The sequence below is a fragment of the Cydia fagiglandana genome, chromosome 2, assembly GCF_963556715.1.
Source record: "Cydia fagiglandana chromosome 2, ilCydFagi1.1, whole genome shotgun sequence".
NCBI lineage: Eukaryota > Metazoa > Arthropoda > Insecta > Lepidoptera > Tortricidae > Cydia > Cydia fagiglandana.
The window spans coordinates 26974703-27001341 of record NC_085933.1 but is presented as its reverse complement, the minus strand read 5'-3'; the positions used below and the strand labels follow the sequence as shown (position 1 = coordinate 27001341).

The following is a 26639-nucleotide window of genomic DNA, read 5'->3' as shown; positions in this document are numbered from 1 at the left end:
ACAACTTTAGTGGGTTCAGAAGGAACCGAGTCATGACGCATCTGGAAAGCGTATTAATTAACCGTGAAGAAATGTATGAATACAAGTTGGAAATCTGTGTAAAATGCCGTGTGTAAAGTGTAGTGTATCTGTGTGTAAAGTGTAATAGGTAGGCATGCCTGTTATTTGTATAAAAGGTACTGAAAACTTTGTGAATGCGCTTTATTAATGTCTATTTTTTTATTAAGTTGCCAGTTGCCAGTTTTCAGTGTATATTTTTATATGTAAAACATTTTTTAATAAATAATATATATAATGTTATAAACATAAACATGCCTTTTATTTAAATCAATTGATAATACCACAAACAAGGGGTAATATTTGCATCTTGCATATATTTCGTGATATGAAGATAACAAATATGTTTATCAACAGAATTACTACCTACCAATACCCGCCAGGCTAAACCGGTTGTCAACTTTAGTTCCATTGGTACACAAAGACGGCGCCACTAGTATAAACGTATAAACGGTTGGGGACATTTTTTTGTATGGAGTTACCGTTCTTCTCCTAGTGAGTATTATATTCTTTGGGCCTGTCTTACAATACACTGATAAACATTTTCTTTGTAGAAATTATAAAATGATTGGGATTAGAAGAAGAAAATTAAGTAGACATCTGCAGGCAACGATAAGTATCAGGAGATTCAGGAGCATCATAGAAGGAAAGGAAGGAAGAAAAAAATAGGCCTAGAAAAGATATAGAGTAAAAGCATTTTTAAAGTATCGAATTTAAACTGACGTGTCTGTGTATGTAGTACCGTGATTTAAAAACGTTACTTAAACCGTTAAAATTCACCTACTTAATTGTATCTTTAAGGTGGTCGTGTTAAGTTGTCAATGATAAGGCGAAGATAGAATTATGGGAGTTGCTGCTGCTACTTAGATTTAATTACATGGTAGTATAAAATATAATCGATTACCTGAGGCTTAACCCTGATGAAATGTATATCCAGCCCCTGGATATTAGTCTTGTAGTGAGGGAACTTGTTGAAGAACCTCTCCCTCTCCTGGAAGTTGTATCTCTCAGACCAATACGAAATCCAGCTGTCCAGCTGCTTACTGTTGAAGCCGTATTGCAAGCCGACGTTCTCCAGCGGAGGGGTCCACTTGCGATGGTTGTTGAGGCGCTCTCTGAGGTCTTTGATCATCTGAAAAGATTTCAATCATACTTGAACAACTGTACAATGTATCAGCCGAAAGACTCCACAGCGATGTGTTGTGCGCTATCCTTATTAATACTTTCCCTGTTCCTTCTTCCTGCAATACTGACTAGATCATCGACCCATCTTGCGGAGGTCTTCTCTTGCTGCTGCCTCACGGCCTCAGCCAGCCTCGGTCGCTCAAAAACCCCAGTAGCCATTGGCTTTACGATCGATATGCTTCGCCCAGTGCCACTTCTTTAGCCATTCTCTGATCTATTAGGGTTCCGTACCCAAAGGGTAAAACGGGACCCTATTACTAAGACTTCGCTGTCCGTCCGTCCGTCCGTCCGTCCGTCCGTCTGTCACCAGGCTGTATCTCACGAACCGTGATAGCTAGACAGTTGAAATTTTCACAGATGATGTATTTCTGTTGCCGCTATAACAACAAATACTAAAAACAGAATAAAATAAAGATTTAAATGGGGCTCCCATACAACAAACGTGATTTTTGACCAAAGTTAAGCAACGTCGGGAGGGGTCAGTACTTGGATGGGTGACCGTTTTCTTTTTGCTTTTTTTTGTTTTTTTTTTTTGGCCCTTCGTGCGCGAGTCCGACTCGCACTTGCCCGGTTTTTTTTCAACCGTTTTGGTTCTCTTCCGAACCTCCTTATTACTAATTCGATTTGGTAAAGCTCGCTTCGTCATGGTTATTATCAAAACCATTTGGTTCTGAAACCTATTTAAATTCATCATCATTCGCTTGCCCTTATCTCATTAATTTGGAATCGGTGCAGGATGTCTTTAAATTACATACTTTAAATTAAATGTCCTCTACCACAAGCTTGTAGTCTTACCGATTCACTGAACGTGACCTTGAACGGTCTGATACTTGTGTCCTGCTTGCCCTTCAGCTCGGTTGGTCCCCACCAGGCGTTGAGGTCCACCTCAGGAACGGGCGGAGGTTTCTTCAGGAACATGTAGTATATCCCCACCGCCGCCAGGGCGTATAAGGGAACCAGGAAGAGAACGCGAGCCATCTGACCGAAAAAATTATAAGATGTGTTAAGTCCTATTTCGGGATCCCGGGATCCTGGTATTGGGAGCCCTAGTGCCTATGGACTGTAGGATATTAGGCAGGGTTTGTACCTGTAGACAATATTCTTGGTACAGCTTTTCAGCAATTATTTTGGACTTGATATTGTCTCCAGGGTCTATAAATTCCTCGGAATCATCGTTTAATAGTACGCAAAGCTTTAGACGAATAAAGCTTGATTTTTCGTTGGTTAGGGTGTCCACAGGTACACTACTCTACCTCCTTTTTATTAACCATACTTTTTTCTTATCAAATTAAACATCTGGCGAAATGCGAAAACTGTAGAAAACAACAATGAAACCTTGAAGTCTATTTTGTGGTTATTTACACACGTGTACCATTTACATTACTAGGATAAAAATTTAGTTATTAAGAAAAGAACACTTTTATTATAATACAGTATGTATCTCAACAAAAGCAATTACTCAAACCCGTTAATGTTTAGTTCATACTGAGCAACTTTTACTATGGGACCAACCCCGAAAAAGCGGAAAAAAAATTGGATGTTTCATACATTTTGCTGGTCTGATGTTGAAATTTCCTATGGGAGAGTCAATTTTTTTTCGCGATTTCGGGTTTGCTCCCATAGTAAAAGTTGCTCAGTATGACCTAAACATTAATGGGTTTGAGTAATTGCTTTTCGTTCAGATACATACTGTAGGTAGGTATATACAATTACAAGTTATTAACATATTTTTTTTCAGAGCAAAAAAATCTCCGTATATTTATAAATATGGTGAATAACTAATTGTTAGTAATATAAGAAAATGCATTTTTTTTAAGTTCACAATGGTAGTCTATCGTTAGTAGTTCTTTAAATACCGGCTGTGTCCACAGGTAAAACCGTCCACAGTACTTATACTTATTTTATGTAGTGTGATCGGGTGGATCACTTACGGGACTAAAGTACATTCAAATTCATTAAAAACGGATAATAACATAATATTTACCTTGACACAGACGCGCGCGCACCTCTAACGATGGACAAGAACTGACTTGCTTGTTGTTATTACTAGAGATGCAACGGATAGTTGTTTGGCCGGATACCGGATATTCGGCCTGACCATAGGCCGAATATCGGGTATCCGGCCGCCGAATATTTGTTCAGCGGAACTATTCCTATATTTCGGTTGTTCAGGTGCGCATTTTGCAGGGATGACCTGCCGGCCTAGCCAAGGTGACACGCTATCGCTTCGACAACGAAACGCTTTGTGTCTCTCTATCACTCTTCCTTATAAGTGCGACAGTGACAGTTGCGTTTCGATCGCTACGGAGCGTTAGCGATTGGCAGGTTGGCTACGCGGCCTGTTTCCTAGTAAACGTTCGCGCGGACTCATTTCTAGGTTCGAAATGAGTGCGCGTGCAAGTCAGTGGAATGATTAAATTGTTTTAAAATAATAACAAGTACGATTATGACCGTGTCTGTTTCTTAAATCCAATTTGTTTACTCCGAAATCAAGCAATGTTACTATCCGGTATCCGGCCGGATAGTCAAATAATGGCCGGATAGGCCGGATATCGGATGGTAACCGGATATCCGGTGTATCTCTAGTTATTACTCATATCATTTGTCTGCGTCCGAGTCACTTAAAAATCTTATCTTACATATTATATAATTTGAAATTGGATCTTAGTTCTAGGACGCTACGTAATATGGGATACAACTTTGGGGCAATGACGTGGCACATTATCGTAACCTTGACAGTTAATATCGGCTATTTCTAGTGATCTAAAGGTGTTTATGCATGGCAACCGGTGGCTTCCATACACTGAGAGAAAAATCATCACCAGAAATTAAAAAACAGTTCTGTACTGGGGGAAAAAATGAAGTTTTAGGAATAATTATGGACGTTTCACTATTTCTGTAAAGTTTATTTATTTCTACAAACAGCTCAGTAATCCCAAATATAATTTCAACAAACAGATTATAGAAATTGCAAGAACTAATAGAAATTACCAAAGTCAATTTGTTCCTATTACTTAGTTAATTCTCCTTGTCCCCGGATTAAGTTTATTTTTGTAATTCTAAGGCCCACTTGCACCATTCCACTAACCTGGGGTTAAGCGGTTAAACTGTTAACCTAGTGTCAAATTGTATGGCTAACCATGGCAACTCCTGGTTTAACCGGTTAACCCCGGGTTAGTGGAATGGTGCAAGTGGGCCTAAGTGTATTTTTGTTGTACTTTTCTCTCAGTGTACATTGGGGTTGTCGTTTGTGGTGTTTAAGTACTAGTTGGCCTCTGTTTGTCCTAAAGGTACATTTAAATTATTTTTACAAATGTTATGCTGAAGTTTTCACCCAACAATTTGGAATCTACCTAAATTTATAATGTGGTTTTATCTACATTGTTGCGACATTATTTAAAATAATATACTCGTTGTTAATTGGCAAATCATCATGACAATCATGATGGTGCAAAATCAACGTTCTTCGTTATTTTTTAAATATTTTGTACCTATGGTCATATAAACGAGTTGAAGAACTCTATTAAATTATGTTATGCAATTGAAGTGTTTAATAATTATGCATATTATACAGTATATATTGTACACTGAGTGCCTAATAAATTGTGCCTAAAAATATTGCACAATGAATCGTTTATGACCCAAAAATACGTTGACAAAAATGTGTAGGAATAATTTTCGTCCTTACTCATTTTTTACAAAATGTCTTATATACTTATATAGATAAATACATACATAGATGACATCCTTAACTCAATTTCATCATTAATGTCTATCGATGAAAATATACATAAGTATGTCGTTTATAAAGACATTCTCACTATGTTCTGTTTAAATCGGTGCAAAGTTAGTTTAGACGATTCTAAGGAAGCTTTTATCAAATCTTTGTTAAGCTCCAAACTTTTTTTAAGCTTGTGCCTAATTGGGAATTTTCTCGGGCTTCGCTTTACTAATAACCGCGAAAAAATAATCTTTCCTTAAGAACTTTTTATAAAAACAATTAAGATCCTTTCAACCCCACCTTACAGGCGTATTCTGATTTTAATAACAGTTTCTGATCTTCTAATGATCTGGATTAGTTATAGATCTGACAAAAGTGACAGTTTTTGTCGAAGAAATGGCACTTTTACACTGATAGATCCGAGACAAGAAAAAACACATCACAAGTACAAACTTACAAAGGCGTACTTATCCCTTTCAGGGATCTCTCCTTTATATCTTTTTCCTTTTGATTTGTATTAAAAACACGAATTCATTTAATTTGAAATACTATTATCATTGACTCTCCTATTCAGGTATAACTTCAGGGATCCTATATACAGGGTGGAAAGGCACGACGATCCTTTCCGCAAAAGGGGAATTGTTTAGCCTAAGCTCTATATTTTCTCCATAGAAACTATGTTAATATGGGCAACCGTTTCTAAATTATGGCCTTTTAAACATCCATGCAAAAAACTACTTTGTTCTAACCCTAACAGGTGACAGGGTCAATGAACTTACTTGTATCAATCAGTATACGACAGGAAATTATGCTTATTTGTTGCCATCTAACCATTCTTAGGTCTGCTTATAACACGGTAAGAATCGTTGCAGGATTTTCGCTTTCTTAGTGGTTCCACTTGTTCAATACTTGAATGAAGTAGTTATGTTATTCCTTAATATTAATAATACTAACCACAACATTGTTTACAACGACTGTTCAAATTGTGACATTGAAAACCACTCAAAAGTACGCAATTGTCTTATAAATATATCTGGTTTCCTTGACTGATAAAAAAGGTTTTAGTTTCTTAACACGTTTCACAAAATTATTTTCGAATAATTGGAAACTATCTAAAATAATAAAAATTACAAGTAGATTGTGTTTGACGCACCAAATGAACTTACAAAAATGAAATACTAAGAATAAATCTAGAATAAATACGTCTTAAATACTTAACTAACAAACCTTCTTGCGTGGTAGGAAATAGACAAGACGTCTGATATTTGAAATTAAATTGTCATTGAACTTTACTTATCTAATGTCATATTCTTCAAATAAAAATGCAGTTGTTAGATGCTCGTGGTTATTTAAATTTGTGGGGCTGTGTAAAAGATATGGTGTACCAAACGGAATGTGAAACTGCGGATGAAATGAGACATTAAAGGCTAATTGCTGCTTTTGACAATCTGCGGAGGAAAAATGACGAAGAGCACAGTACACTATCGCATGGGCAATGTGCGCGGGCTCGGGGATAGTGTTAAATATTGGCAAAAAGTAATTATCTAAGAAAGTAATAAAACTGTTTGTAATATTTTTGCATTCATTTGATTTATTTGTCATTTATGCGTCATTCATACATCATTGCGATTCTGTCAACGATCGGAAAAAAGCGTAAAGTCCCGAGCTTTCCCGACGGAGATCCTTAATCTAGCCGTCATGTGCACATGTTATAGGGTTATCACCACAGTTAAAAAGTAGAAAATTTTGTATTTTTATTTTTTACTCAATTAACGATTCTTACCATTACCAATGTGCTCTGTATCACTTAAACGACCTAATACTTCCGGGAAGGATCGTCGTGCCTTTCCACCCTGTATATGTCGGCGGCCGATCGTAAGATCAGGCATATCGTGAAACGTGAAAATCTTTGACCCGTTCCCTGAGTCGACGGAGCCCCGCTACGCGGGGCTCCTATTTCTGGACAGCTTGCCCTTCGGGCATCTGAAGCAACCTAACGAACCTATCCTACCTATATATTGGATTAATGTTACTATCGTCAAAACATTACACAGGAACATTACGATCTGCCTAATCTTACGATCGACCGCCGACATAATTATACAGTGTGTTTTTTTTAAGTGGGACAGTATGGGGAAATCCCAAAGTATAAGAGATACAGGGAAACTGTCTTAGGAAACATTAGGTACTTTTTTGTGAAAAAAAAAAATGGTATAGTCAAAATTTTGGTCAAGTGTGAGTTGTCCCTAAAAATGATTAATTTTGATGAAATTTTTTTTTGACGCACATCTACTCAGTTTCATGAGGGGATCATTTTATTGTATGGGAAGAAAAAAATCGGGACAGCAGAAGTTAGTCAAATTTAAGAAAATCGTTTTCATTTTTACAACCCGTGTAAATTGAAAACCACTGCCCACTGCAAGGTTTTTATTTAAAAAATATTGCCTATTCCAGTTTTACATTTGAATTTGGAACACTTTATTTGGTTTAAAAAGGATTAAAATACTTTAAGATATTCTTACGCGAGCCTTACCTTACAAATCTAATTTAAAAAAAAAACAAATTTTAAATTTGGAACTTCTTGAAACAAACAGTATTTTACTTGATATTTCATTGTTTAAAGTTAACATTATGTTAAGTTTTCGTCATGGAATTACCAAACTCGCATAAAGTAGATTTAATTGAAGCGTATTTTGTAAATTATCGTAGCTCTGTGAATGCGTTACAGTGGTATCGGGAACGTTATCCGGACCGCGATCAACCGGACCGCAAAATTTTTGACAAACTGGTGAAAAATTTAAGAAAGGGAGGCTGTTTTAAATTAAAACGGAAGAGACGAGCCACAGTAATAAATGAATTTACAACTATCGCAATCTTAGGATATTTTGAAGCCTACCCAAAAGCCTCATTGAGGGAAGCTGCTAACACTATCGGTGTGCATAAATCTACAGTACGAAAGGTATTGAAGGCTTACAAGTACAAGTGTTACATAGAAGGTCATCTTGTACAAGCATTGCTTCCAGGAGACACTGACCGGAGATTAGCATTTTGCCAGTGGTTTGTAGCATGCTCGATTAGAAACCCGTCTTTTCCAAGCCGGATTATTTGGACAGATGAATGCAATTTTTCAAACAATGGCATGTACAATAGAAAAAATAATCATTTTTGGGCACGTACAAACCCCTTCCGAACTACGGCAACCCATAACCAGGTCCGCTTTTCCTTTAATTGTTGGTGTGCAATATTAGATAATAAAATCTTTGCCATTAAAATTTACCATGGAACATTGAATAGTCAAAAATATCAGGAAATATTAAACATGGCTGTGGATTTAGTAGATATGGCAATTCCATTAAATAATTTGAATAATATCATCTACCAACAAGACGGCGCCCCTGCCCACAATAGTATCGCTACGAAACAGTTTTTAAATGAACATTTTCTTGATCGCTGGATGGGCACAAATGGCCCTATTAAATGGCCACCACGTTCACCCGATTTAACACCGTTGGATTTTTTCATTTGGGGGTACCTTAAAGGTCGAATTTATGCAGATACTTACAACTCGGTACAAGAGTTAAAAGATGCAGTGCATTATCATTTGAACAACATACATCACAACGCCTTGTCTAAAGCTACCAGAGGTGTTCTGAAACGCGCTCGTGCCTGCATTCGACAAGAGGGAGGCCACTTTGAACATTTACTTTAATGTAAAATTATTTTATTAAATTTACCTAACTTCTGCTGTCCCGATTTTTTTCTTCCCATACAATAAAATGATCCCCTCATGAAACTGAGTAGATGTGCGTCAAAAAAAAAATTTCATCAAAATTAATCATTTTTAGGGACAACTCACACTTGACCAAAATTTTGACTATACCAATTTTTTTTTCACAAAAAAGTACCTAATGTTTCCTAAGACAGTTTCCCTGTATCTCTTATACTTTAGGATTTCCCCATACTGTCCCACTTAAAAAAAACACACTGTATACAGGTTTTACAGGTATACAGCCGAGCGTTTTTGTAAGTTAAATATTGAAGTCGTTTTTAATTCGATGTTTATTTTTTATTTTTTAATGTTATCATTCGAAAGAAGAACAATTGTAAAGTCGTTACTAAAATAAAATTGCAAACTACGCTTCATATCACATACGCACGGCAGAGCGCACGCCGAGTCCGGAATTAAAAAACTTAACAAAACCCAATATCAATTTATTTATAAGCCCCTAATGATATAATAATGTTTCCCATCCTGACACGTGCCTGCTTATCGGACTTGACTTGTGCCTCGTGTCTAAACCTCATGGGAAATAGCACCCTATTTTTATTTTTATATTTATAATCCGTCAATCATATGTGATGATGCAAATTGAGGATTAATATTTAGGGATGCTCAATGTTTGACGTATGTTTTTAATGTGGTATTTTTATTTACATAATTTTTGAAATTCATATTTATTTTAGAATTACACAACGAATAAGTTAGCGAATATTCTTATTTTATTTATTTCTAATAAAACAAGGAAAGAATAATATAAATTAATACCTCTTACAGAATATGACCGAAATAAAATAAATTACAATGAATAATAAAATTGCTCAAGTATTTTTAAATAAATAAATAAAAACACTAGCTTAAAAATTCAAATAACTATACTAATAAAATAAATAAATAATAAAATTGCCCGTTGGCCAGGCCCGTTGAGGACACATTGAGATATACCATGGACAAAATGAAAAACGAACTCTGAAATTGAGGAACGTTCTTTTCCGTTATTATAGTGACCTGACCTGGATCAATATTACATTGTTTTGAAATGAATTACTAGCGACATCTATTATCGTCAGTAACAGAATTAATTTTTGTTAATGTTCTGGTTGTAATTATGTAGTACAGAGACAGATGGCGCTGCTAAAGAGGGGATCCTCCCTTTAGTTTGATTTGTTTGATGGTTTGCCACATCTCGTTGTTGCCATACAACGCCGATAATATTTAATATAATCGTTAGATGGCAGCACACTACGACTACGACTGTGTATTGATTATTAGCTGGTCTGAGTAAAAAATAATGTGAAAGAAATGTCAGCCAAGTTTGTATTTCTGGTACATCGTTAGTTAGATTTTAGAGAATCTTGAAAATCTTGAAATTAATATAAAATTATGTTGAATTACTCATACTTGTACCTATAGTTTTTAAATCGGTACCTATAAAAATTATAGACTGAATTAGATTTTCTTATACAAACAAAAAGTGGCTAAGCCCTCCAGTGGTCGCGGTCGGAATCGAACCAGCGTCCTCAGCGTCAGGCCCCTCGGTCACCTAGAGGTCATGACGTTAAGTAATTATTAAGAGGGTTAAAATTAAATGAAAGAAATAAAACACGAAATCTAACAAATCAATCTAATCTAATTAGGTATATTTATTTACTATCGTTTAGGCATTTTTTCAGCGTTTACATAAATCATGTTGACTATAAATTATTTTAATCAGTAATAATCACTTTAATAAATTTCAGAGTATACTAATTTTGTTAATTATTGTCATAGAATTATTGTCTCGTCATATTAATATATGTTGCCTGGAATACAATTGCTGTTACACATTATACTGTCGTGATGTGATGACAAATAGAAGCAGTATCTTCAAAAACGGAGAATTTTATCCCCATGGTATTACAGCATTTCAATCTTAGTGTACCTTAATAGTTAAGGTAGACAAAAGTCAAAACTAATATCACGCACCCCCCCGAATTGTCATATTGGAAATATTGACATATCAATATGGGTGACAATGTTCTATTGCATTGCAGGCAGCATAATTTTGTATTGAGCAAAATGCTAAATATGCTAGATTACAAGAATAATATATATGTTAGGTGGTCGGCTTTAAAATGTTGACACTTACTTAAAGCCTACGTGTGATAGTCAGCTAACAAGCAGACGAGCCGCCTGATGGGAAGCGGTCATCGTCACCCATGGACAAAAGCAACATCACAGTAGCCACTTAAGCGTTACATTGGAATATAAATAAGTTTTACTACTGCATTTTTTTGATTTCTTTTAAGACAAATTTTGTTAGTAAAATATAATGAAGTAAATTATTATTTTTTGTCGATGCATTAACTATTAAAAAAAGGAAGATGTTCTAAATCCGTCTAAATCTTTTTTCTTAAATACATATTTGAACAGAAGCCACAAATAAGTGTCAACATTTACTCACGATGTAACACATTATGCCCTCTAAAACGTAATAATACTGAATTCGTTGCGAACCTTACGTTTTAGCTGAATCGTGAAAAGAAGAATCGTGTGTATTGTAAAAATGTTTTATGTATTATAATTGATTATTTTGTACAATCTAAAGTCTTTTAAGGAAACACTAAGCTAGTTAAAGCCTTCTATCTTAATACCTAATATTTTTTCTAACGGAGCTGTTTAAGATATGGGAAAAAGTATTTTTTTAATGTTAATTTTGCTTGATATGTAACTTCATATAAAATTAAGCAATTTGATATGAGAGAAATGTTTTACCCATATTAGAAACAGCTTTACAAAATTGTATCAAATAACCTTGGTGATTATAAACAAATACGATGTATGATTTATATATAACATTAATTAAAATACAAGTATGACACTGATGACAGTAATAAATAAACGAAAGATAAACGAGTGCTAATTTTAAGCTTTACTATATTCAGTCTTCGTTAAGTCTAAAGTGACTTCACAGCAATTTAATGTTATAGTAAAGTATGGCAGCGCCACCATATTAATGTCGTAACAAAAATATAATCATATTTTTACTGAATTATTACCTATATAATGTAATTATTTTATTATTTTCTATCATAATTTATTTAAAATCTGATACTGAGTTTCTGTTTGAAATATGATGTCATATTTTTATAATACGTTTATGGTGGCGCCGCCACACTTTGCTATTGCAAAGCCACTGCAGACTTAACGTAGACGGGCTCTACTGAAATTATTTAGTCTAGGAACAGGCACACTTCTACCACTTCACAATAATAGCTAAAAGGCTAAACTTAATAGTTTTGGTTGCATGTTTTTTGAAAGTAGCGTCGATTTTCCACTACGTGTTATTTTTTTTTGTCGCTCTTTTATAAAATATTAGCAATCTAATTTATAAGCTAAATATAACTACCTATATACTTAAATGTGTTTTTCGTTTGCATAACGTAGGTCTTGATTATATTTAATGATTATTTTTGATTAAATTTTAAATTTAATTGAAGTAAAGTAATTTAATTATGTGACTTGAAAATAATATACCAGTTATAGTTTTACTGTTGCAGATTATTTACGGAAATAATTACTTTTCTACTGCAAGCAAGCTTCAAAATATTGAAATAAGTGACTATTTTTATTCTTTAGGAATATGTAATTTATTATTATAAAATCTAGAAAATGTATAAATTCACAACCTATTATTTGTCTATTAATTTATTCCAATTTTAATTCAATTTACTTAATTGTTCGTAATCCACTTGCAACCAATATTCGTAGTACTATTTTTAGGCAATGATATTGATACTTTATATCAATAACAAAATATCTGCCCATATTTTGGTGGAAATACTTTCAAACACTATCCAATATTATTGTTTTTACTCGTAATTTAATTTTAGTTTTGTTAATATTCTTCTTTAAGCCAATGTTATTATTGTTTTAATACTTTTATTCCAATTCCCATTCTTATCGCTTCTTATAAAATGGTGTTCCATTCCCTTTTGACCTATTAAAGATATCATATATTTTAGGTTTTATTAATTTTTTGGGCTTGATTATTCAGTCATTCGAGGCCTAATTATTTTTGTAATTTTGAAAGTCCAAATTAAATCAAGAGTCAACAAAATAATCAAAAATAAACAATTGAAGTACCGTTTTTATGTATAATATATATTTTTTGCAATATGGTGTAAAAAACGATTAAATAAAACTTTATTGCATTTATGTACGGACTTAAGCACAGGTATTGACAAGTTGTTTTTTGTTTTAACCTTAACCATGTTTTTGCTCATGAACCAACATTTAGTAAACGTCTATTATATTTTGATGTAATAATACATTCCAGAAATACAGATATTTTAAGTACTTACCAATTGTAATACCTACTTTATTGAAAATGAAATACTTTATTTGTAAATAGTAAATAATAGTTATACATTTTCTAACAACTAGTAATTGGCAGGCGTAAAACAAGAAAGGCAACCGTCTAACTTGGACTCATTCTTGAGAATAAACAGTTAAAAATGTTTGCTTTGAATATTTTAGAGGCACATACATTTTGAATGTTTATTCCGCATTTTTGCATTTTTTCAACGTATAAAAGATTTAAAATGCAATTATAGAACAGCAAAGCCCATTTTTTCACAGATTGGTATTTATAGTTGCCTAAAATTGGTTTTCTTGGTTATTATGACAATTGTGGTGCTTGTAATATTAAATTAATATTTACATAGAACATGTTTAGCAAATTGCTCGATCATCATTGATCTATTTGATTGTAGTAAGTAGTATAAGTACGTTCCAGAACTTGGCTGTCTCACTACTTATCACGTTTATGTCGTGATATTATTGTTTCTCTTTAGAAATTTGGCTTATGGAAATCACTGAAAAATCAGTACAACAGTATCAGTAGTAGTATCAGTATCATTCATAAAAATGAATGGGAGCTATTTGTATAAAATGTAACAAAAATCTACTTATACATCCTTAGGTACAGTCGACGTCAAAGATATGTTTACACTTATGCACCTTAATTTGTAATAAGGCGAAAAATGTAAAAACATATCTTTGACGTCGTCTATACGTTACACTCGGTTGATATTTACGCATACGCATATTTCTTTATGCCCGAAAAAAAAACACCATATTTTCATATACATATAACCAAGTGGAATTTTAGACAACCAAAATACCTCAATCTATTCTAAATTGCTTTTCACACGTCGCTTTACGCAAATAACGCACAAACATACATCTAAGACAAAATCTTATTTACATCATAAGTACATGCGCTAAACGAAACATTTGTTCCCCTAAAACATTAAATATAACTATTATGTTGAATTATGCTTTTCTAAATATGGAAATATAGATAGGAAGGAATCGTGGAAGATTCTGAAGACTTATTAAAATATTTCTCTATATAGTTAACGTAATTTTAAATCCTGCCCAAGGTACTACGTTATCCTTCAAGTTATTAATCGTTGCTGATAAAAAAACTTGTCGGAACTTATTCCTAAAATTATTGTCTGATTTAATATTTTCAAAATACTGTTTTCCTTGGACAGGGTTATAGAGAACAATAAGATTCGAAACATATTGGTTAAGCATAGGTACATTTTTAGGTTAATTTTTGTATTTTAACAATCCTGTAAATAGAAGTAAACAATTAAATAGGGTTTATTTTAATAACAAGTAAATGTATTATGAAAAATATTGATATTATAAAGGCTTATACCAATTGATGCCGTTACTAGATCAAATCCATTGACATCACTGCAAATGAGACTATTATCCTCTATCGTCCCACGGTCCTAATACTGGTACAAATTACTGACAATGTTAAATCATTTAACTCATTAATCATTATTAAATGGATCAGAGTTGCTGTTTCACTTTTGTTTTGTTTCGTTCGATTTCAAAACGAAGTAAATTCAGTTCTATTTTCTAATACCATTGATTCTTGTATACCTCATTTTACCTCTGCTTGTATTTTTTTTTGTATTGTCTTCTTTCATTGAGGTTTGCAATAAATATTATTTGTTTTGTATTGTATTCTTTGATTGCCAATTTTTCTTGTGGGCCGCTACGCTAGAGGTTAGCACTCATGTACCTACACCGATTTTTCGGAAGTTATTGTTATCAATCCCAGGCAGATTTTACCAAACTATAAATGTATGCATCAATTTGTGTAAGCCTTTTCTCTACAAGGCGTCCAATAATATAAACGGACAAAAAATTAAGAGCTACTTTTTTTAAATGATGATCTAATAGAATCTCAGAAAGTCAACAGCATCTATACTAAATGTAAATAATGACAATATGTCATGGGTCTTATTAATTTTCGAGTAAATATGCAAAATTAATCTCTAGAACCATCTACTTATTTAGTTCATGTCACTCAAAATTTTAGAGTTTGTGAAAGTTATCAAGAAGTGTGCATTAATTTACTCGTCAATCAATTTCCCACTTAAGATACCAATATAGTTAAATTATTATTGTCTTATCTGTATTGTCATATAGTTAGTAGGGAAGCTCGATAAAATATCCAGTATTTTATAAGTTACGAGTAGAGAATAACTTTTACTATAGGGAATTCTGGAAAATACTCTTCACTAACATTAAGAATTCTAAAGGGATTTAATTTAGAGAGGTAAAGAATGGACCACTGCAATCTTAAAATAGATAAACTAAACATATTTTAGATATGATTCGACTAGGATATGCGAGTTTTACTAAAAACTTTAGGGGACCACCGAATACGAGGTGGATATTTATTTAAAAAATTGTAATAAGCACAGCCAAAACATTGCGGTGGACTCGATTTATTTGTTCCTACATGGTTGCTAAATATTGAACTCACACCCTCACAAGCCCTTCTAAAATCCGCTAATTCAATCTATTTTTGTCCAATTTAGGCATTTCTCTAAACCAGAATCGACCTTCTACTTTCAACTTCAGTTCCGATTTTTAACAGTAATTCCAAATTAAGAAGTTATTGTTGATTAATTTTATTGGTATTTTCTTTTTCGTAGACACTTGGAGTATTTGGCAACATTCTGGTAATTTTCTCGCTAAATCAGTATCTAAATACACATGACAGGTACCTTAAGTATTTCGTTTCTCGTGGGAAAAATCTGTTCCGTTTTTTTCAACATTTGAATACTAGCTTATTTAGAATTACTGTTGCCTCCCTACTTTCCTACCATGTTTCAATTTCCCTTCATTCATCACACTACAAAACTCCTTTCTATTCCTCGCTGCCTACATCTACCCCAACATTCTATAAAACGACACTTGATTAAATCCAGATTAGTTCACACTATCACTCTTATCAAGTCTGAGAGAGACCACCTCGACTTGCGATTTCTAAACTGCCTACCTTTTCGGTGACAAACTCTGGACATAATTCGGATCCATTTCATCCAAGTCTTTTCCTTTCGTCTCGGGCACACAGCACACAACAAAACAAAGACCCCCCACACTTACTGTTGCATATAACCAGAAAGCCCCATGAAGACCCAATGCCTGTTGGAAATCGACAAAAGTCTTGACGCCTACGAAAGCACAGAGGTAGCTGAAAGCCGTTGCCATGGCGCTGCCAAACGCCCTGTACTCCAAAGGGAACAATTCTCCTATAAGCAGCCAGGAAATAGGACTCATGCCTAAAGAGAATGCTATAGTAAAAACCAAGACACAGAGAAGAGGTATCCAGTCATTCTGACCAGTCTGGTGGAACATCACGTTCTGGATTCGTTGATTTCTGTGGACTTCTTCATAGTACGCGTAGCTCCCAAATCCAGCTAAGGCCATTGACATTAACACTGAACTAAGTATTAGTAAAGGTAGGCGACCAACCGTGTCAATCAAAAGTCCGGATAAACACGAAGCTAGCAGTTGTACAAATGACACAGCTATAGCGGCTCCATGCGGGTTCATACCTCCAAAAGTCTTCCGAAAAATAGGTACGGCGTAGAAAGAAAATGCATGAGCACCCGAGAATCTTTGAAACATCATAAGGCCGCATGTCACTAAGATCGGACCTAGCAATCTATTCATCGACTTAACATCTAAAGAACTGATGAATTGACTGCTAGACATTTGACTCTGTCGTTGACTGAAGTTTTTGCTAGCCAGGACATTCGTTCTTATAGTTGCTAATTCTTGAGCGACATCGGAGTTGGGGCCTCTAAGCCAGAGGAGGCTTTTGTAAGCTTCTTCATCTTTTCCGATAAGGACGAGATAGCTCGGGGTCTCTGGTATGTAAAGAATGGTGCAGAAGAGAAGTAGAGGAGCGGCGGAGATGCAGAGGGCGAGCTGCTGCCAGTCGAGGTAGGCACCGATGGTGAAGGAGAACAGGACTCCAAGATGCCCGACGATCTTGAGCACGGCGCTGAGGCAGCCGCGGATATCCGGGACAGATATCTCGCTTATGTACACCTGGAAAATTAATAATGAATGAATGAATGAACGAAATAATAATATGGTTAAGCATCAGAAGCTACAAAAAATTTAATTATATGCGACAGGATGTCCTCCTGCAACCAAGATTGTTCCGACGCATACGAGACATCGAAACTACTAAATTAATTTGGGTTAGTGTACGAAAATAGGTATAAGTTTAAATAAATATATTACTATAAGCGGAAATTCAATTTCATTTGGCTTCTTTTAAAGATTGATTACATTAATTAGGTATAGTACGTACGTAACCAAAGTAAACTAAAAGCTAAATAATATTATTACAAAAACGTTTTGTGTTGCTGATTCAGTTTTATGCAGTAAAATTAATTAACACCACTGAAAATCCGCAATAATAAACGCGAAAGTGAATCCTGTCAGGGTTCCTTTACTTAACATCAGTTGTACCCTTGTACCTCCTCATTTTCCTCCCCTGAATACATCGACAATCTCGCCCCAAATCTCGGCAGGTAACTAATTCCAACTTTCAAAAGCAATAAAAGTTTAATAACAAACAAAGCTGTTTTAATTTCGTACCGACGGACTAATAAATAATAATTTTATCGTAAACACCGAAGTTTTGCAAATTTCTGAATTAGCCGCTCCCCGGGAAAGCTTCGGAAAGAAGCTTAGGCTGGACAAAGTTTCAGACTTTATCAATTATAAGTAGGGTGCTGTGAATTTTTATTATGAAGGACATTCCTTGATGAATAAGTTTATCAGAACAACATACTTAAAAGAGCTCGAACAAATGGGTAAACAAAATCTAAAGTTGAAATATTGAGTTGTGGATATAAACACAATTTATACATACATATATGCTAATTCAAAATATGTACTATTAATAATATATTAGTATAAAAATTGCTCATCATTGAAAAAAATAAGAAAAAAATGTTTACAATTTACAATTCAAATATAATGATCGTAGTTCAACATAATGGAAGTTTTCACATCAAATAGGGGCACCTGATGAGATTCAGAAAATGTTGAATGTCCTAATTGGATACGCGAAAGTTTCCAAAAATGCTGAGTAAAGTTCCAATATGGCCACCCTAACAAAGAAGAAAGACTTAACTACTAGAAATATCCAGAGAAGTTTGTCGTTATCTAAGTAAAATTATATGCGGGTGACTTGAACATTAGTTTTTGAAAGCGTTCAGCTTTATTATAAAGCTTCAAAGTTTATTTTCCTTTAAAATTAAAGCCTTTGTAGATAAGTTTTGCCGCAGGATTGTGGCCTATTTAACGATTAGGCTTATCTTCGTGATCTTGTCCGTTTAATTCTATTTCGTGGATAATTTTTAATACTCGTTGGAGTAATTGAGCGACGTTTAGCAGCGCGGATTAGGAAGACTCTTAAGTCTCGGTAATCGTTTGATTTGTGTTTAATTTGCTTTAAAATGTATACACTTTGTTTCGCTTTAACGACATTTCCAAACGCAACATTAACTTTATTTCTCTTTTTGTTTTTCCAAGCTGTTATTCCACATCCTATATCTGACTGTTATCAAATCTTGCCAGTTGAATTTTATGAAACCTAACCAATGGCTGCTTTAGCAGCTATGCCTGATTATTAGTGATTATTCTCTGGATTTATACCACACCTGTGGGAGTACGTTCAGGATAGAAAAGCCTACCAAAAATGATGTGATGTACATGTGCATTGTGCACAGTAAGACGTGTAAGATGCCAAGAAACACTGTAGGGTGATATCTCCACCCATTATAACGAAGAGAGCCCTAAGAACGATTGTTTAATAGCACCATGACGCATATTATTCCCTATAAGAGAATTCCTAGAATATTTGAATACATGAGAGAACACAGAAGTTGCCAGGGCAGTTAATAACCAGGAGAGAGCTCTGGTTTCAACCTATTTCAAGGACGATGGCATTATAGCATACCTGAGAAAGCATGGTGAGAATGGAACAGCAGAAGCCTCCCAAGAATGCCGTGATGCACATCATTCGGACAGAAGTAGCCAGAACAGTCAGAAGCCAGGAGAGACTGCAGGGTGCTGCAGCGAGTGACAGCACGCGTCGGCGTCCATGCCGCATTGCTGCTCCACCAGCCATGCCACCGAAGAGGGCCCCTGAAAGAAGGAAATTGAATGTGACGATGGATTTATTGCGTTAAATCTTGGCTGGATATACAGCTGTGTATCTAGACTAGCTAGAGGGAACGGGTTTAAAAGGTTCTTTTTTTGTGTGGAACGTTTAATGTTCTGACAGACAGACAGATAGCGCAGGCTAAGAGGATTCCTTTATGTCTCCTTTTGGCTATGGATTATGAAACCCTAAATAAGAAGCACTTGCCAATTCGTTTCGCTGGAGCCAGAATAAAAATATTTGGGTATCGCAACTAAAATTATTATAGTTACAGGTCTTTTTCGTACTTTAGTAGACAAATTTTATTTATTTATTTATAGGTACAGAGTACACATACACAATAACCATAGGCAACAGCAATAAAAACAGGTGTAGTAAAAAGCAATTACTGAATTCCAATATTCACAAATCGATTCCGTTTGATGTAAGTCCATCAATAAACCATTAGTGTAATAGCAGGTGCCTTTTAGTCAAATGAATCGGCTTCATCAGTTAAAATCCGTTAGTTTTCGAGGCATTTCAGTCGGCGGAATGAATGCTTGGCCTTTGTGAAGGCTATGAAGCGTGGACTAGACTTGACTGTATTGAAATTATTTGACTGCAGTAATTAATTTAGAGTAATGATAATTTTGCTACATTTATTTATTATTTTCATCAGGACTTATTACTTACTAATATACATGACAGTTGCTGTATTAAATTTTTTGGGGAGAGGGTGATTCTATGAAACACGTCGGGATTTTTTTTGCGTTTCGGGGTCCTGTAGTCCTGTAGTACATTATTCCTCTGGTTGAAGAATAGCCATGTAAAACTCCGAACAACAAAATGACAATGACATACATAGATACCTATTTACAAGTTTACAAGTTATAAATTCTAACAAAATCTTAGTGTCACAATGCTTCGAACTCTGTATGCATGGCTCCGTACATATGGGAGCTCTGATTATGAACAATTGACGTTTGACAGTTCAGTTAGGTACCACAAAACATATGGTAGGTACCATACAGTACCATCTTCTCCAACTGTCAAACTTGAGGACACGATTTTGTTTTAGATTTTACACCTCATCCACAATTTAATAACTTTGCTTCGATTAAAATGTTTTAAGCGATAAAATATGTACCTACAAACCCTTTATCTCTTTATTACTTTCATACTTCCTTTAGAACAAGCCATTGTGCAATATATCATGTCTAACATCCCTGTCTCTCCCCGAAGTACAAGGAATTTAATTATCCAGCATATTTCGCCGTCCCGTGTTTGCCATGCTTCCTCTGCCTTCCCGCAATTTCAGAGACATTTACTTTGTAATATAATATCGGTTTACGATTTTCCGAAGCTATCTGGTTATTTAATATTGTTTTATTTATACGGGTAAAAATTATGAACCGAAAACTCCAAATGAAATACATACTTATTCTTACCTAACTGAAATATGGCCACCAGGCCACCCTAGTCTTCTGGTGGCCATATTTAGTAGTGGTCAGGGAGTTATCCGCGTAAGCTGAAAACGCCGGTTTGATTCCGGCCTCGGTCACTGCAGGGTTTGGTCACTTTTGCAAGTATATGACATCTATTTCAGTTTGAAAATATACAGTAGTCTGACTACTTAAAATCACAATTCAAAATATTTAATTAAAATAATTACAATTAATCAATTGTATTGTATTGTAAACTTTGACATCCTAATAAATAAAGTTTATGCAGCACCAGATTAAAATAATTTGATTGGTTCCCCAGGTAGTAAATAATTTATTTTTCACCACACCAGCTCGGAAAGGCTTACTTTGCACTTCAAAAACTAATAGCAAAGTTGCATTTTATTCACATGTGAGGCAAAGTAATCAAATGCAAATTTTGAGTTGTTTTCTTATGCTTGCTGGTAGAATTAACTTTTAAATTATTATTTTAGATGATCAATATTTAATAACATTCATTTGGATTTAATTTGGTTTTTTGTTTGATATTTTACATTGAATATTTGCTTCGGGTTGGTGTGGTGAAAAATTATGTGTTTCACTCGGGGGCAAATTTTGTTTAACCCTCGTGCTTTGAAATATTAGCACGAGCGGTTAAACAACAACTTTACCCCCTCGTAAAACAAATAACTATTATCGACTTATTGAACTGCTGAAACGTATAGAGCCCGTATCAATATCGACTATCAACTAAGTTGGCAACAACTTGGCAAGTGATAGAGTATGGTAGCGCCTCCGTTAACGACAAATTTCTATGAAAACAGGATGTTACGGCGATGCCACACTTTGCCGCTGTCTAGTTATATTAAACCTAAATCCACCGACTAATCCACTGAGCAATTCAGCGACTAATCCACCCCTTCTTTACAATATCACCGCTGGGTAGATATTGTAAATGAAATGAAATGAAAATCTTTATTAAAGAAAAAAAAACCTTTTGTAAAGAAGACCAGGCCCCAATTTCACATCGGTGACAGGTGCGACGAATTGTAAAATCACTATTGCTGACGTCACAGGCATCCATGGGCTACGATTACCACTTACCATCGGGCGGGCCGTATTCCTGCTTGCCACCATCATTGTATTATTTAAAAAAACTTTATTATATCGGAAAAAAACATATATTTCTCCTGCGAAGTTTCTGACAATTGTCAAAGATTTAGAAGAATTGTAGGTAATTCTTGACAGGTAATGAGTTATATGTCGGAATTTCGTGACAATTGTAGTGTGTCTTGTGACAATTGTCAAAAACTTAGCAAGAGAAATATCTGTTTTTTTCCGATATCATAAAGTTTTTTTTAATAATACAAGATGGTGGCAAACAGGAATACGGCCCGCCCGATGGTAAGCGGTAACCGTAGTTCATGGATGCCTGTGACGTCAGCAACAGTGATTTTACAATTCGTAGCACCTGTCACGTTGGTGAAACAGGGGCCTGCCAGAGATCTACTTAGGTGCCTGTTATGTGGAAACGAGAAATACGAATAATTTAAACCTAAAACAGTTGAACAAACATTTCTTAGGTAAGTACCTTTTGTGTAGTCATATCGCTTCATTTGTTTCATGTGGTTTATCAAATGCGTTGGTGGTGTAATGGTCAGCATAGTTGCCTTCCAAGCAGTTGATCCGAGTTCGATTCTCGGCCAACGCATTCTTTTTCAATGTTAACAAAACCTTTTTTAGGGTTCCGTACCCAAAGGGTAAAACGGGACCCTATTACTAAGACTTCGCTGTCCGTCCGTCCGTCCGTCCGTCCGTCCGTCCGTCCGTCCGTCTGTCACCAGGCTGTATCTCACGAACCGTGATAGCTAGACAGTTGAAATTTTCACAGATGATGTATTTCTGTTGCCGCTATAACAACAAATACTAAAAAACAGAATAAAATAAAGATTTAAATGGGGCTCCCATACAACAAACGTGATTTTTGACCAAAGTTAAGCAACGTCGGGAGTGGTCAGTACTTGGATGGGTGACCGTTTTTATTTTTGCTTTTTTTTGGTTTTTTTTTTGCATTATGGTACGGAACCCTTCGTGCGCGAGTCCGACTCGCACTTGCCCGGTTTTTTTTAACAACGAGGGCGTAACTTTGATAGTAGGTATGGGAACGACTTCTTGGCGGCGAACTTGTGTGACGCTTAATAAGTGACAATTGCTCTATCACGTCAATAACCACGTCCATTTACCTACTGCCAATTTTTTTTTGTATTACACAAACCCCAATTGAATGTTTTCGTAGCACTCTGTGGTTAGTCTTTTATCAAATGCCGAAATCCTCAATGCCAGAACTCTCTAAATAAGTCTCGTCGGGAATCCTCATTCCTATTAGCCCATTACATTCCTCCACATACCTTTACTTTTAAATTGGCATAAATGCCGCATATTCGCAATGAAAATCCATCCTTTTCTTTTTTAGTCTTGAGACGCAGCAGTGACAAAAAGTCGTAAGAGCCTGGATTTTCTTATGGAGATTTGTCTTTTTGATCTAGAGTTTATCTGTACGTAATTTTCTCCACAATTTGACCAGTTTGCATTCCGCGACTGTTGCTCGGAGTTATTTCCCTCGGCAGCTTAGACTTCCGACAACAGATTTCGTTTCATCAAGAACCATGTGATCACCACACAGGAATGCTCTTTTACTTGTCCCTCGTATGCGCTGTCTAGTGATTAGTGGTCTGTGCTTGGCAATAACCGTTAGGGACACAGTAACGTCTATATATTGCGTCACTTTGTCGGTTTTCTGTGACAGAAACGCAAATTGTGGAAAAGGGTCAAAGGAAGGAAAAAAGTCACTTTCGGCAATAAATTTATGCCTTTTCACTACAAACGGCTTTGTATTTACCAAAACAAAAATAATGCATATTTTTCACCTAAAAGTTAAATTTTTATAAAAGAATGCGTTGGCCGAAAAACGAACTCGGATCAACTGCTTGGAAGGCAACTATGCTGACCATTACACCACCAACGCATATGATAAGCCACATGAAACAAATGAAGCGATATGACTACACAAATGAGAAGTGTTTGTTCAGATGTTTTAGTTTAATTAAATATGACCTTGAACTTTTGTCTCAGCAAACGCCGAATGTTTCGACTCCTTGAATCCCGAAAATATACAAGGTACATAGGTATAACGTTGAATAACTAGATCTAGTTAAGATCATAATTATATAATCAGGATTGAACTTCACTTCAGGTAAGTTCGTTCAGTCCTAGCATTATATAACACTAAGATGTTGAAGAAAAGAAGTCGATGTTAAATATAATATAAAATTTTGTAACGGCTGTTTGAGGGCAGCCTAAAGTCACACAGGAAAAAGTGCAACTCCCGCGGCCAAGAAGTCTGTTGTTCTGTGAGTTGAAAGTCGTTTCTGCTAGCGTTTCCTGGCCCTTGCAGGGAGGCGATGGTAAGATGTAGCCTTCACCCAAGTCAGCTGAGAACAGAAATTTAGACTTACCCAGGAACGACAGAGAAGCGAGCCAAGAAGCCTGCTGGTCTGTGAGCTGGAAGTCCCTTCTGGTAGCGTTTCCTGGCCCTTGCAGGGAGGCGATGGCAGGTGAGCTGTATCCTTTACCCAACCCGGCGGAGAATGGAGCTAGGGACACTGCTAATGCTGCCAACACCTGGAACAAAAGTTAATGGTTACAGCTCGGTAAGGAGAGCTGACATCAATACGTCGTATGTTTACATAAACAGTTTTACTGAGCATTTTCTACAAATCGACCACCATTTAATATTTTGCGTAAAAATGGAAGTAGCGTTATTGTAACATTTTTAACCACTCCAGCTTTTCCACGAAATCTACCAAGGTTTTCACGTTGCTAACTGACATCCTTAGTATACACGGAGACCTGTGAAAAGTCTGTGTATTGTAACAACAAAATTTTAATTCTTCATTTTTTTTTTAATACCGTTTAGTATGTGACCCGTCTTCGTTTGATACCCTTACCGCCATCTAGCGAGCCCAGTCGATAACAACATGGTCCGGGTTGCTATATTAAAAATTAATTTAGGCTTCTTCCTACATTTTTGGTTTTCTTTTAATCGAAAGGGGTTTGTAAATTAAAATTGTCTTCAAATATTGTTTTTTCTTTCTATTTAATATTAGTCCAAGTAAATTAAAAAAAGAAAGGTAATGTTTTTTTCCAAAGTCACCTCGAACTCACGAATCCAGTTCGGGCTGTGGCAACTCTGCCATTTGGTCTGTCATTACTCCTGTCAAAATGGAGAAGGAGGATCGTTTTTCTTTTGCGGTGTTTCGCCGTATGAAAGCTGTTTTATGGCTATAATAACTTCCATCGGAAGACATCTCCTTTTTGAGTGAGTATTTTGGTGATTTCTGCAGTGGGTTTTGTGCATAAGATTCCATTTAATAGCGTGGTGAATTTTATTTCACAGTCCCGGATTTTTATCCTATATGGAAGTCGTGTGAGACGATGGTGTGTTGGTGGAGGCCTCATCGAGTCGACATGCTGGTCAATCCCGGCCACGTATGCCGCTTCTCCTCGATGGGTAAGTTAATTACTTGTTTTTGAATTCGTAATCCTTACGCCCATGCGGGGGTCCGCTCTTTAAATCATGAACCGATTTTTCTCCTTTATTTAGGTTCCAGCTTGTCAAAAGTCTGTGAACCCTGTCTTACTACCTGTAACTCGTTACAGGGCCTACCACTTAGTCTACAGTTTGGCTGTAAGGCAGCCCCCAGCCAGCTTGGTGTACCGGCGGTCGGGGCCTGTTCGCTATTACTACAACTACCATGGATGCAGAGGCACTGCGACATGAGTCTCCATTAGTGTGTCGGCAGTGGTACCTTCCTTCTAATGTCACTACTTAAAAGGTCAGAGACAACCAATTTATTATATTCTCCAAGGCGCCCAACTTACTTTAAATAATTTTCCTTATTTTTTATACCACGTACCCAGAGTGCCCAACCATAAGAAATGTAGCCGCCAAACCCACATTTGCTCTCATATTTTTAGTTAAGTCTGTAGTAAGCTAGCCGAGGCTATTTAATATATTATAATGTCATAAGTTAACATTTGACACTTCTAAACTTAGATATTTGTCGTTTAGTCAAATAAATGTATTATAAGTAATGTACTAGTTTCCTTTATTCCATTTTAATTAGCCCCCTAAAATACTAATGGTAACAGTGGCGCCCAACGTGGGGCTTTTCTTTTGGCGAGCACCCTTTAGTCACATATAAGTTAGCTAAAGGAACTTATGGTTGGACATCCTGTTTGCTTTATTGTACCTACCTTTGTTTACTGCAATATTCAAAATAATTAACACTATTTAATTGTGGTTAGGACAGCCACATGTTGTCAATTATCTACTTATATACTTATGTTGTACTGTAAAGGAGTTGTAGTCTAATTACTTATTCATTTGCTGGTATTTAAACTCCAGATGTTATTAATTTAAAGCAATTTTAGACAATTGTCATAAACACAATTTATTTTATAGATGTATTTCCTTAGTATCTCTTAATGTTAAAAGTTTTACTTCATAAAAGACGTTGTAGTTTACCGGATAGCAGACACACTATGTTTTGACTGTTGTATTTTTTTTTGTGATTTATATCATGTTTTAGAGTCACTCACAAAAGGTTAAACCCTTACCGGGTAGTGAGGTACTTAAGTGCTTAAACTTTAATTTATATTTTTTTCTTTCAATTTTTTTTTGGTGACTTGTTTTCAAACAAAAGTTTATAATTTACTGGAGGGTTAGTAGTAGTGTTAAAAATTTAATACCTAATTTCCATTGTTTTTTTATATACTTGATGTGAAGGATTAGTTACTGGTAATTGTACTACTATGGTAATCTTGTTTGGAAGGATGGACCGTCTTATTAATTATAAATTTATTACATAATGT

The 26639-nt window shown here is 35.3% G+C and overlaps 2 protein-coding genes and 1 non-coding gene across 4 annotated transcripts in view; 1 reads left to right on the top strand and 2 right to left on the bottom strand.

Moving 5' to 3' along the window:
• The window catches only part of LOC134679533 (juvenile hormone epoxide hydrolase-like), a 331027-nt gene that overhangs the window by 15956 nt on the left and 288432 nt on the right, over window positions 1-26639 (bottom strand). The window contains exons 1-3 of one of the 2 annotated variants that reach the window (XM_063538487.1): window positions 3227-3282; window positions 2038-2220; window positions 962-1189 (exon numbers count right to left, since the gene is read on the bottom strand). In XM_063538487.1, the coding sequence (XP_063394557.1) occupies window positions 962-1189; window positions 2038-2220 (411 nt within the window). In that variant the 5' untranslated portion in view covers window positions 3227-3282. Of the gene's footprint in view, window positions 1-961; window positions 1190-2037; window positions 2221-3226; window positions 3283-26639 lie in introns of those variants that run through there. The other variant, XM_063538488.1, reaches the window with a different exon arrangement.
• LOC134679528 (facilitated trehalose transporter Tret1-like) overlaps window positions 10358-26639 on the bottom strand; it is a 67008-nt gene continuing 50726 nt past the window's right edge. The window contains exons 3-5 of the mRNA XM_063538483.1: window positions 24221-24386; window positions 19081-19268; window positions 10358-17153 (exon numbers count right to left, since the gene is read on the bottom strand). Coding sequence (XP_063394553.1) covers window positions 16092-17153; window positions 19081-19268; window positions 24221-24386 — 1416 coding nt within the window. The 3' untranslated portion in view covers window positions 10358-16091. The remainder of the gene's footprint in view (window positions 17154-19080; window positions 19269-24220; window positions 24387-26639) is intronic.
• Window positions 22345-22416, top strand: Trnag-ucc (transfer RNA glycine (anticodon UCC)). Its single transcript has one exon. It is a non-coding gene; the product is annotated as a tRNA-Gly (tRNA).